The sequence below is a fragment of the Marmota monax genome, unplaced genomic scaffold, assembly GCF_021218885.2.
Source record: "Marmota monax isolate L192 unplaced genomic scaffold, Marmota_monax_Labrador192_F-V1.1 WCK01_AAM20220418_F8-fsc00200, whole genome shotgun sequence".
NCBI classification, from domain to species: Eukaryota; Metazoa; Chordata; class Mammalia; order Rodentia; family Sciuridae; genus Marmota; species Marmota monax.
In genome coordinates, this window is record NW_026692549.1 from 1,137,448 (window position 1) to 1,150,356 (window position 12,909).

A 12,909-nucleotide genomic window follows, 5' to 3' on the forward strand; every position below is an offset into this window, starting at 1 on the left:
AAGTGCCCGTGCACACTTCCACCTGAGCAGGCAGAAGTAGCACCACCCAAGGCCACAGGGCAAGGAAGCAGGGGCTTTTGTTTGGCACGTGTTGGACACAGGCCCACGGAGAGCTGAGTGGTGGCTGCACAGGAGACACACAGCTGACCAGCACGGGCTGCCACACTGGACAGCGAGCACGTAGGGACCAACTTCTGCAGCCCCACGCGGGCTTCACGCCCTTGTCATTCGGGACACGCACCTGTGTGCCTTCACCGCCTTCTTTCTGGAGGAAGAACTGCTTCTTAAACTCATAGTAGGCATTGTACTGGTGCCATGGCTGCAGGAACTCGAATCTGTGAAGAGAACAAACACAGGCCACTCAACACACCGCAGCAGCCTCTCTGAGAACCTGTGTGAGCTGCGGCCTCCTGCTGCTGGATGCGACCAACTCCCACGGGCATCCCATCCATGCCACACGCGAAAGAGCCCGCAGCATAGGCACTACCATGCGGGCACATGGCTTAGGTTCCACTACTGGGGGCCAAGAGACGAGACTGGATTTTATGGAAAGGCTCCTGTCTAGACCCCAGGGCAGGCCCCCCCAGCAGAGGGAACCCAGCCTTTCACCTCAGGTGGCACAGACATTTCACTCACTTTAAGTAACTCTCAGTAATTTGACAAGCCAAGAAAAAATGTCTATCCAAAGACACTGAGCCATGAAAACGGGAAACTACATGGCTGGATTTTTAAAAGACCTAAATGAAAACCCCAAATCCCATGCACTGAATTTGCTTAGAATTCCTTTCTTTTCTGATGCCGAAGATGGAAGCCAGGTCTCGGGCATGCTAGGCCAGAGTTCCATTGATGAGCTGCAGCCCGATGCTTAAAACTGTACCTCTCACCTCTGGTCATTCTTGGCACGAACGCTGGTCTCAAATTTAAGGCCATTCCTAGCGACGTACTCCGCCAGCTTGTCAATCACAGGCTGAATGTCGGGGGGTGGGGGGATGATGGCGGCCACGGGAGCAAGTGCACTGTGGAGAAAGGCCCGGTAAGTCACACATTCCCCAGCGGCTGCACTGGGCCAGCACTGGTGGCTGAAGGTCCTCTTGGTCTGGGTCTCGCAAGGGGCGCAATAAATACAGGTGTTACAGAGAATACACGCTGAAGGCCCTTGCTCTGAAGATGCTGTGTTCTCCAACCAACAAAGCCAGTGCTCTCACATCACGACCAAGTACCATGGTCTATGGCGACAAGGAGCTCACTGGGGAGCCAGACACAGAGCGACAGAAACAGGTTTCATTTTCTTCTTAATTAAGGCTTCCCTTCGATGAGGAGCTAACTCTAGCAACAACCAAGAGTACATCACATGCTGCCTTTTTGTTGCTAGCACGACTCGACTCGACCTTTCACCTCCCACTCGACCTCCTCAAGAGGACAGGAACAGGGCCACTCTACAGAAATATGTAGGTGCTGCCTGGAGCCCATGCACCCTTACAAGCTACTAGGGGGCCTCCCTAGAAAGCCACAGTACCATGGCTTGCGAGGGCCTCAGGGTGTGCCCCGGGGCTGCATCACCAACCTCTTGAACCTGCACAGTCTACAAACAGTTGCCGCTCCCAGAGGGACCTGCCTGGTACTGCCTGATGGGATGCAGCACCAGGCACAGGGCAGACTCTGGGTAAGGGGTGGGTGGGATGCTGCACAAGCCACAAGTGCCTGTGGTCAGCCTTCACCATGAGGCACCTTCTTAACTTTGAGACAGGGCTAGCCTGGAACTTGGATCCTCTCACCTCAGCTTCTAAACCACTGAGATGACAGGCAAGCAGCACCACACTCAGCTTTTTAAGAACTTTTACGTCACGGTGCCGCAGTCTGGCTGGGCACAATCAGGAGCCACTTGTCAAAAGAAACTAACTTTATTTTTAGAACCACACACGCCAAACAAAACAGCCTCTCAGGAAAAACCCTCAGAGCCTCAACTGCCACCACTGGCTTTTCACAAGCCTCCTGTTCTGTCCAGTGCAGAACATGTACACGTACGCACTCACACCCAGGCTGGAGCAGGCCCCCCTCTTCAAGGGGTTCCTGGCCTGCTGTGGAGCTCAGGTGAACTAGCTCAGACTAAAACTAAGAGGCTCCGCCCCACACCAGGTACAGGCAGAGGCTCCATCCCTAGACCTGTGCCCCACCCCCACCCCTCCAGTCCTAACAGGTATTTGGGACTTGAGGTTCACGGCATCTTCAACTTTGCAACTTTGGGGTCTGAGTAATGACTATTCAAATCCAGAGGCTTAATCCAGACCAGGGCCCAAACTGAGAACGGAGTGGGAGGTGCATGTACCTTGTGGTGGTGGAGGAGGAGGTGCCGCTGCTCGCTTCGGTTGTGGTTGGGGGAGGTGGTGGTGTGGTCCCAGGAGGCGGCGGGGCAGCTGTCGTCACACTGGGAGAGCTGGACACAGTCACCCCAGCAGGAAGGGTGCTATAGTAAGTGGCCACGTCGATCCCTGGAGGGGGTGGTGCCAGGCAGTAGGTTCCGTCGGGTAACATGTAGTAGCTATAGTACATGGCTGCCACGGGTGCTGCAAAGACGTGTGGGGTGAGGCCGGGAGGGGGGCCAGGAGCACCCTCTGCCCCTCCTCTCACGGCACTGGCCAGGTGATAGCGGACCCCCGCCACCAGGGGAAGGTAAGCAGGCATGAGGACGCCCCAGCTGCGCACTGTGCAGCCCAGGAAAAATTTCCGCTGGCAGCAACTGGTGGCCTTTCCTAGGGGCCTGCCCAGCTGGCCTGCCCTGTTCTGACGCCAACTCCACATTCTCAGGAGAGTCTCTTTTCCACTTGACTGTTCACACTGGAAACAGTCCTGTCTGCAAGCTGACACCTCCATCACCCCTGCACCCCGTGATGGGGCACTGCCATTCATTCAGGTCAACGGCCCTGGGACTGCTCCTGGGCCTCCCTATCATCCACAGACGCACAACAGTTTCCTCCGCACAAAGGCTCACACCCATGGGACTGTAGGCCATTGTGCTAGCCATGAAGAGCCCTGCAGGCTAAAACACCTAATTTTAGAAAATATTCAAAACCAGCAGAAACCAAGAAGACTCAATGATATAGCTGAGAGTCTAGTCCTAATCCTACAGCAGATAAAAAAGGGTTCTCTATATACAGGTTTAATTTCTCCTTCATTAGAAGATGGCATACAGATTTTTTCCAATGAAGTGATTTTGATTTTCACTTTAAATAGCAACATGGTGAGACAAGTCCGCAGAACTTCAGTATGGCCATGGCTGCCACACTGCAGAGGGGCATTCAAGTCCTCAGTCATGAGCAAAGGCTTTCCACCCCAGGCTGGCAAGATGATGCCCCCAGGGCACTCTCTCCCCATGCAGGCCTGGCCCCGCCAGCACCCAGGCTCTGCTCTTCCCTCCACCTTGGCACAGGCACAGTGTCTGTCTGCTCTGAAGCACCCTGGTACTACCAACAGCTCCCAACCACGAAGGACTCACTTTTTATTAAGTAGACACAAACAAACTCCAAAATGTCCCTCTCTGGCTCAGTGCTACACACCAACCACTGTACACAAGAAAGGCACTATTTAAAATTTCAGAATAGGGTGTGTGGTCTCAACGAGCATGTCACACCAATGCCACACAGAGCATTTGCGTCATCTCTGGAGACAGCAGAACAGACAAGACCACATGAACAAGGAGGGGCTTGTGGCGCCTAGGCACTGTTCCGTGGGCACCTGTGAGGGCAGAGACCTTGTCTCTACCATCTCTGAAGCTCTAGCTCTGAGCACACAGCATGTGTCGGTGATACATGGTTCAAACACTGTCAAAGCTAAGCAGGCGTGTGAGAACCTGCCTCTGCCTCCCACCCTGGGCAGAGCCACCCGAGGGGAAGCAGGGAGTCCTCCAGCACAGGCGCCCTGAGCAAGGAGGGCGAGTCAGATGCTCCTGCTAGATCCCAGGCCTTGCTCATCTCGGTGAAGGATGAAACGCGCGGTTCTGTCCTGGCCAGTCTCCAGCTAAAGCCCAGGTTTGTTTTCAACTGTAGCCACAAGTAAGACCCCTGAAGCCCAAGGGCAAACAGTGGCTGGGACTTAGCTCCCATGAGGCAGAGTCACAAGCTCTAGCCTGCTGCACTCCTCCATGGCAAAGTGAGTACTGTGCTTCAAACCAAGCACCACGCCTTGAGAACCACCATGCCATCAGTCTGCGTGAGCTTCCGGAACCTCGCAGTGTGCCAACTGAACAAGGCATTAAACACAGCAGTGCTCATGACAAGGCAGGCTCGTGTGACTCAGAGACCCACCAACCTCAGACCTCCGAAGGTGCAGTGAAGACTGCACACAGCTTAGACAGTGCAGCAGGCCTGCAGAAGGGTGAGGGCTATTTAGGGGAGCAGTCGGGATGGACCCCAGGCTGCGCACTTCTAAGAGAAACCCCAGGCCTGATCCCCACGCTAAAGCCTGCCTAGGACACCTGCAACCCCAAGAGAGACTCACACAGAGGAGGGACAGTCCACACCACCCGCAACTTCTCACCCACATCCTTCGGCTCTCCCCAGCAGCACTGTAACCACCTGCTATGAAGGTGGGCAGGACGTGCGCGGGGAGAGGGTGGCAAGTGGGGGAGGCAGCAGAGCACAGGCCACTGTAATGTGACACTTTCTTCACACCACCCTGGGTGCTGCTCCCCGGTTCTCAATTCACGGACTGTGAGCAACGGGAAGGTTTTAGGGAGGTGGGATGGTTGAAGCCCCGAGTGCCCTCCCTAGAGGCCTGGCCCTGCCCTGGCGCCCAGCCCCAGGTTGCCCTGTTTCCTCTGTCTTTGGCACAGGCACAGGGCCAACAGGTATCCTTTCCAGACACCTCTGTATACACCCTGTGGTGGCTGGGCACGTCTTGCCCGGAGTGGAGACGACGAGACCTCAGCAGCGTGCACGCTCTGTACACAGCCTGGCTGGCTCAAAGTACTGCTCCAGGCACACTGGAATGATGTTCCCTGCAGACCAGCAGCGAGTGAGGTGTGGCCCTTGTTCCAGAGGCTTCCTGGCCATGGCCTGCAGCAGCAGGGCTGCTCACAAGCCCCTCCCTAGCCACCAGCTGAGCTAGGGCCCAGGGTCCCCCACAGCCAGTCTCCTGAGTGACACCACAGCTTGAGAGGTGCTGGGCCAGACCAAGGAAAGAACAAACCTCAGATCCACAACTGAGGTCTGTGGCCTCACACTGTTACCCAGGCCTGGAACTGCAGGGCTCTCCCTCTACAGCCTCCCAAGTGCTGGGACCACAGGTAAGCACCAAACTAAGCTGCTTCATGAGAACTGCAAAAACCTACTCCAATGGACCCAAGAGAGAAATTCCAGCAAGTGCCGTATTTTCTAAAGGAAGCACAGTGAGAGGAACAAGCTGCTCAAGGCGCAGTGCACACAGGAGTGCTCGTCGCATGTCTTCCTTAGGCGAGGCCAGAGAAGCCTGCCCCATGACCTCCCAATGCCCCTTGATGGGCTTTTTGCAAAAACTCTGAGCTCAGCCTCTGAGTTCTACGGAGGAAAACACCTTTCATTAGTGAACAGGCACCAGGAAAGCAGCACTGCATAGCTGCTCACGTAGCACCACTGAGCATCTCTCCTTGGAGGCAGCAGACATGTGGCAGCTCACTGCCCATGCCCAGGAACCCACAGCTGTGCACGGTGCTCTGACCCACCCGAAGCCTGTCCCTGTCTCCTGCATCTCAGCCTCCTTTCCTGGATCTGAATCACCTATTCATACACGTCCCGAGCATCTTGAGTTCAATGGCTTTAAATGCCACACTCTCTGACTGCGAAATCCATCTCCAGCTGGAGGGCCTTGGTGTGTGGCCGCCCACTTGGCACTCCTACCTGTCTCAGGTTTGTCTCCACACCCTCTCCCGCAGCTCCTGCCCAGAAATGCCATGCATCCACTTAGCTTGGGCTCCATGATTTCACAGACCCAAGGCTGATGCCCCCACTTGCAGCTCCACCCTCCTACTGCACAGCCCAGAGCTGACGGAGGCGGGTCACTCCTCGGCCACTGTTTCCTTTCAACCACAGCAAGCCTGTTCCTCGTCTGGGTGGCCCTCTCATGCAGTCCTATCTTCCTTCTCTGTCTCCCCTGACCCCCAACCCCTCTCAGGCTTCCATGAGAACCACTTCGCCAGCTTGCTCTGGACTTTTTTTTTTTTTTTAATATTTTTTAATTATAGGTGGATACAATAACTTTATGTGGTGCTGAGGCTCGAACCCAGTACCTCAGGCATGCCAGGCGAGCGCCCTGCCTCTGAGCCCCAGCCCCAGCCCCGTGCTCTGGACTTCTTTAGGCCGCCTCTGATCACAAAGGGACTGCCTGACCTGCTGTAACCACCCGCTCCACTGTGCTCAGTCTCACAGCAGTCCCTTTTCTGCAGGGACACGTGCCAGGACCCCAGGGACGCCTGACACTACAGACAGTGCCAAACTCTATGTGGACTCTTCATTCCTGTACATTCACACCCGCGACAGAGCTCGACTTGTAAAGCAGGCGCAGCGGGAGATTAACGCAGAAATTCACAGTGAGACAGAGACCCCAACACTGCGCTGCAGGGGAGGCTCTGACCGGCCCTGTCACTCACTGCCCCGCGCTGCTTGTGCTCAGCCTTCTTGGGGTGTGAGAGGATGCAGCCTGTGAGGAGAGGTAAGCGAGGCCAGGACCCTAGCATCAGGACGCAGCATTAGACCATCTCCTAAGAGTTGTCTGCACACAGGATCTGTGACACCATGACAGAGATCTGGTAACTGAGGCGGCTGTCAAATCACTGCCGGGAGGGCAGCACTGGACACAATGGGCAAAGGGGGCTCACATCCTTGGTGGGAAGCAGAGAAAGGGAAAGGGCCATGGTTTCATCTTGCAATGCAGAATGGTGTGCTACTTAAAACACAGGGATTATTTCTGGAATTTTCCATTAAAGGTTTTTGGACCATGTGTCCCAGAGAAAGTAAAAATGAGAAAAAAGTGTTCATCTGTGTCATCTGTCTGTGTTCTCTGTGGTGTCAGCTCCATGATGGGAGGAATTGTGCCCGTGCACTCCTGGCACGGTACCCACAGTGCAAACTTGTTCAGCAGATCACAAACGGCACGGGAGAGAATCAGAATGGCAGGCTTCTCAGCAGAGGCAAAGCTACTAGGAGACGGTGCACAGAACAGTCCAGAATCTGAGGGCACATAATTTCCATCCCACAATTCTAGGGCCATCTCACATCTGTCCAGTGAAGACAGGATTAAGGCATCTAGGCTACCTAAGGATAAGGTGTCTTCCACGTACCCTTTGCTGGCAGTTACTGAGGACACACTCTGGCAAAGCACAGGAGCAAACAACAAGAAGGAAACAAAGAGACCAACACAGACACAGAGCAACACGGGGCTGGGGCAGGAGGAGCACAAGTTCAAAGCCAGCCTCAGAAACTCAGCGAGACCTAAACACTTGCAGGTGGCCAGCAATCTGGGCATGCTTAGGGACATCAGAGCCCACAGCACCTGCAGAGGGGCTGCTGACCCAGCAGTGGAGACATGGCCACGGCCTCACACAGACCAGTGAGGAGCAGGATGGACAGGCTGCTCCCACATTTTTCTCTTTTGAATTCTGATCACAAATATACCGGAGCCACACAATAACCAAAAGAGAAAACAGACAGGAGGCATGTGAATTCTGGGTGTGGGTGGCCTGGGGGCAGCATGCACCCCACCTGTCCCTGTGGACCCAGAGGAAGACAGGGAGCCTCACAAGGGTGAGGGAGGGAGCAGGGAGCCTCCCAACAGAAGCTCAGAGACACACAGTGGGAATTGCGTGGAGACAGGATTAAGGCATCTAGGCTACCTAAGGATAAGGTCAGTGGGCGGTCAGTGGGTGGTGTGTGCCAGACACTCTTAACAAGCACCTGATCTCTGACTTCCAAAGTACAGACACGCATTAGTGTGGTTAAGTAAAAATCTGAAGTGTCCTTATAATCCAAAGATGATGAGCATCTTATCCTATTTATCACATCTTTGGGTTCAGGCGGAGAGCCAGAGAAAACATTTACTCATATTCCTTTTTAGGGGGTGACTTTGGGCCTATTTGTCCCTCTCTCCCTCTGGCCAGCCAGTATCCATCAAGCAAGGACTTGTCAGCTGCCTGGGACCCTGGACCCAATGCACACAGCTGACAAGGTTGAGTCAACACAGCAAACTCAGATGCTCACGGTGTGTGATTAGAGGATGAGTTGGCAGAAGGACTCAAGGTGTCATGGCCACAAAGGGGCCAGCTAAAAACATGCCAGGGCTGTGGGTGAGAGGGGCCAGTGTAAAGGCCCTGAGGTCAGGGCTCCCTTAGCACACTATTAAGCATTGAAAGGGTAAGGGACACAGGGGCAGTGAGGTAGAGTGGGAGGGGAGTTTCAACAGTCGTGAAGGGCCAGCTGGCCACAGGAGGGCCTCTGGTTTAACGGATGGAACGCAGAGAGCTTCCAGGAGTACTGACGAGACGGCATTTACTTTCAAGAGTACAGTGTGCTGGCTACAGCAGGCCAGGCAGACAGCAGCTGAGGCCCTGAGCATGGGTCCAAAGATATGCAGCTGGACCATATGGAGGGCGAGGCAGGAAGACTCTGGGCCACCTGCACTTTGGCCTGGACAGCTGTTTCCTAAAATGGGAAAGAGTGGGGAGTTTGGGATCCTGCCTTGAGCACCCCAACTTTAAGATGCCCATAACACGTCCAAGGAGCAATGGCAGGAAGGAGGGGGTGGTCAGGACTGGAGATGGAGACTGGTATTGATGAGATGCAGAGTTATTTACCAAAAAGAGAAACCATTACTACAAAAGACAGATTCTTACCAAAACAGATTTCAGATAAAACTTCCAGAACCTTCCTTCTTCCCACACACTGCAGGTTCCCTGACACCAGGTCTTGCTAGGCTGCCCAGGCTAGCCTCAAACTCATGATCTTCCTACATCAGCCTCCCAAGTGGCCAGGATGAGTGTGCCACCATGCCTGGACTCACTGCATTTTTTTTTTTAAATAATATTTCAGATGTTGATGAATCTTTATTCATTTATTTATATGTGGTGCCTCACACGTGCTAGACAAGCGCTCTACCACTGAGTCACAACCTCAGCTCTGCAGTTTTTTTTTTTAAAAAAAGAGAGAGAGAGAGAATTTTTAAATATTTATTTTTCAGTTTTCGGTGGACACATCTTTTTATTTTATTTTTATGTGGTGCTGAGGATGGAACCCAGCGCCCCGCGCATGCCAGGCGAGCGCGTTACCGCTTGAGCCACATCCCCAGCCCTTTGCAGTTTGTTTTTAAAAGCAAGTTTTTCTAAAAAGCTGGCTGAAATGCTCTTCAACTAGGTCTCGGAAATTTTAAAAGTATTTCTGAAAGTATAGAGAAAGTCAGGGAGTAAAAAATCTCTCCTGGATCCCACAATGACCTTGATTCCCCATTCTCTTCTGTTCTCTGGCCATGCGTGGTTGCAACCCAGGCAAGCATGCTGGGCCTGGGGTAGAGCTCTCGCCCCGCAGCTGTGTCCCTATCATACATAGGTAGAACTCTACAATGCCACCTTTTTTGTTTTTGGTACCAGGGACTGAACTGAGGGGCACTTGACCACTGAGCCACATCCCCAGCTCTATTTTGTATCTTATTTAGAGATGCGGGTCTCATTGCGTTGCTTAGCACCTTGCCGTTGCTGAGGATGATTTTGAACTCATGATCCTCCTGTATCAGCCTCCAGAGCCACTGGGATTACAGGCGTGCGCCACTGTGCCCGGCACAATGCCACCTTTTAATAGTAGGAGCCTGTCCCCATCATGACAGGATGGTCACCCATGGCCAGCCAATGCTCTCCCATGCCACAGGGCACCCAAGAAGATGAGAGCTAACTGGCAACCATACCTTTTCTGCTTTGTTGTAGCTTCCAGACAAGCCGGTGTCTTTAAAAACGTCCCACACGAAGGGAGGCTTGCTTTGACACTCGAGGCTGAGCAGGAAGCCTGAAGGACTTCTGCAGGCTGTGAGAACAGTGCCCTTGTAAAGCTGTGAATCTTAATACATGCCCCACCCCCTTCTGGAGCAGGGTCTCACTGTGCTGCCCACGCTGGCCTTGAACTCCTGGGCTCAAGTCATCCTCCTGCCTTGGCCACTAAGAGAAGCCAGGGCACAGCACTTGCTGCTGCATCCAGCAGGGATGAACAGATGTGGAATCCCAGCTGGACATGCTTAAAAGCTTGCATTTTTCTTGGCAAATCTTGCTCCACACCAGGGTAGGGTGTAAGTGGCAGTCTTGGGGGCAGCAGTGCACAGGTGCCTGGAACTGGGCCCTGCCTGGGAGGAATCTTGCCCGAGGACGAGAGAGCAGAGGCACTCTTCTGAAGCAAGGCAGGGTCCAGAAGAGCCCCTCCCTGTCAGAGCACAAGGCCTGCAGGGGCAGCTCTGCACGCCACACTGAGAGCAGAGAAGGCAGCCAGGGGAAACCAAGAGGACCAGCTCTGAGCTGCAGATGGGTCTGTAATGATACCAAGCTGGGGCCAGCGGGGCTCCTCACTGCTGTCTACAGCCCACAAGTATAGGTGAATGGTTTTTAATACTTATTTTTTAGTTGTAGTTGGACACGATACCTTAATTAATTAATTAATGTGTTGCTGAGGATTGAACCCAGGGCCTCGCACTTGCTAGGCGAGCGCTCTACTGGGTGGTCTTATTTTTTTTTAAATGGTTGGGAAATCAAATAAAATAATATTTCGAAATGTAAAAATGATGTGAAATTCAAATTTGAGTGTCCATAAAAAAAATCTCCACTGGCACCCAAGCACCCTCACTTGTGACAGCCAGTGGCTGCCTTCAGCCAGAGAGGTAGGCAACACAGGCCTGAGAGGCCACCGGGACACCAGTGGAGAAGGCTTGCCAGGCTCACGCCAGCACCAAGACAGCACCACGACAGGACCAAGACAGCATCAAGACAGGACCATGACAGCACCATGACAAGACCACGACAGGACCATCACAGAACCAACAGAATGAGAACTGCAAAGGGTAAAACAGACATGGATTAAAAAAAAAAAAAATTGAAAGATGAAAATAATCCACGTTGATGTCAGGGAGAAACACAGGCTAAAACGAAGGAAAACGAGGAAATGCAGAGGAAAAAGACTCTGAGGGAAGGTCTTCAGAGGACCTGAGAGAAGCTCTCCCCTGCACGAGGGCCCGGCCTGCGCCTGCACAGCACAGGCCTGGAGCAGGACAGCTGGGAGGTAGAAGGCAGGGGGCTTGCCCTCCTCCACGTAGGTCCGGGGCCACCTGCAGCCCACCCCACAGCTACTGTTTAAAAGGCTGGGAAAATCAAAAGGCAGAGAAGAACATGCAGCGGCGGACATGCAGCCAGGGCGGCAAGGCCAGGGGCCCAGTCCTCTCTGGGTTTCTTGCTTAGGAAGCCCGGGAAACGGCGGAACCGGGAATTCTACACCCGGACCAGCTGTCCTCTTCCCGTGCGGTCGAAGGCAGCACTTGGTCCAGGATGCAAGAATCGAACACACCTGTCCATGGGTTGCACACCCAAGACACATCAGATAGTTAACAGAGAAGCGGCAGGGAAAAGACAATTCCACCCGCCAGAAACCAAGACCAGGCCACCAGGCAACCAGCACGACAGAGGCACCTTTCCCTCAATCCCCTGAGGTGACAGTAAGATTTCTAATAGAACCTGGAGTCAGCTGTGGGGGGCCGCTCTCAATGACCACAACTTCCAGTCCTGAAGCAAGGGGCTCTGACCAATCACTCACTACATTTTGTAGTGACTTGGGCATTGTCCCAGCCTGGAAAGTTGAAGGTGTGTCTTTAGAGGTAGGCGTGTCACCCATGGGGCTGAGCTATGCCCACCTGTTCCTTGGTAATCCCACCCCTTTGCCCTGTTTAGGACAGAATGTTCCATGGAAATGCCTTCTGTGTGTCCCCTTCTCTTGTTCTGCCCTTGGGAGTGGCCTTCCTAGATGTCAGTCAACCTGCCGACAGCAGACATCACGAGGCTAGACTCAGACCCCTGAAACCTGACCCCTGGCCTCAATGAATGGCTTCTCTCCAATAAAAGGGGTCAGCAGTGCTCTCTTGCTCTTTCCATGGACCCCTAAGGTAGGAGGAGCCCTCACAGGACCCAAAGAAAAAGGTATCTCAGTCTCTTGTCTGGTTATTTCGTGCAGCCCAGTTCCCCTGAGGTGATCCTGAGTGTTTTAGTCGTGAGAAAGGCCACAGACAGGGGAAGGACAGAGGGAAGGTATTTTTTAAGAAGTAATTTCCTCTAGTTTCATAGTTACTAGTGTTGACCATAAAAACACTTGTCTTAAAAACAAAACAAAAAACAAAAGCCACAATGACAACCCCCTAATATTCTCTGAATCTTTCCTCTTGATCATAAAGGGTCTTTCAGAACTCTTTTTTTTTTGGCACCAGGGGTTGAACCCAATAGTGCTAACCACTTAGCTCCAGCCCCAGCCTACTGTATTTTTTATTTTGAGATGGGGTCTCACTAAGTTGCTGAGGCTGGCTTTGTTTTGAACTTGTCATCCTCCTGCCTCGGCCTCCTGAGCTGCTGGGATTATAGTCAGAACTAAATACTGTTGTACTCTACTTTCTGGTGGAACTCAAGTAAACCTAAGTTTACTTCCCCTTTAACGTGTCTCTGAGGCCTGTCTACTCCTCAGGTCAAGTGCCCCCTCCCTTGGATATCAAGCATCCCACACTACGCCGCTAATGCTGCTCCCACGCCCAGTTGAGTGCTGAAGGTGCTCTTCCTTTCTTACACTTCTCTTTTTTTTAATATACTTTTTTTTGGTTATTGCTGTAGATGGATACAATATCTTTATTTTTTTTTTAGATATTTATTTTTGTTTTAGG

At 53.0% G+C, this 12,909-nt stretch overlaps 1 protein-coding gene across 5 annotated transcripts in view; it reads right to left on the reverse strand.

Moving 5' to 3' along the window:
* The window catches only part of Sfswap (splicing factor SWAP), a 66,942-nt gene that overhangs the window by 29,672 nt on the left and 24,361 nt on the right, over window positions 1-12,909 (reverse strand). For all 5 annotated transcript variants that reach the window (XM_046445957.2, XM_046445954.2, XM_046445953.2 and 2 more), the window contains 3 exons: window positions 2,327-2,564; window positions 885-1,016; window positions 242-335 (listed from right to left, as the gene is read on the reverse strand). In XM_046445957.2, coding sequence (XP_046301913.1) covers window positions 242-335; window positions 885-1,016; window positions 2,327-2,564 — 464 coding nt within the window. The remainder of the gene's footprint in view (window positions 1-241; window positions 336-884; window positions 1,017-2,326; window positions 2,565-12,909) is intronic.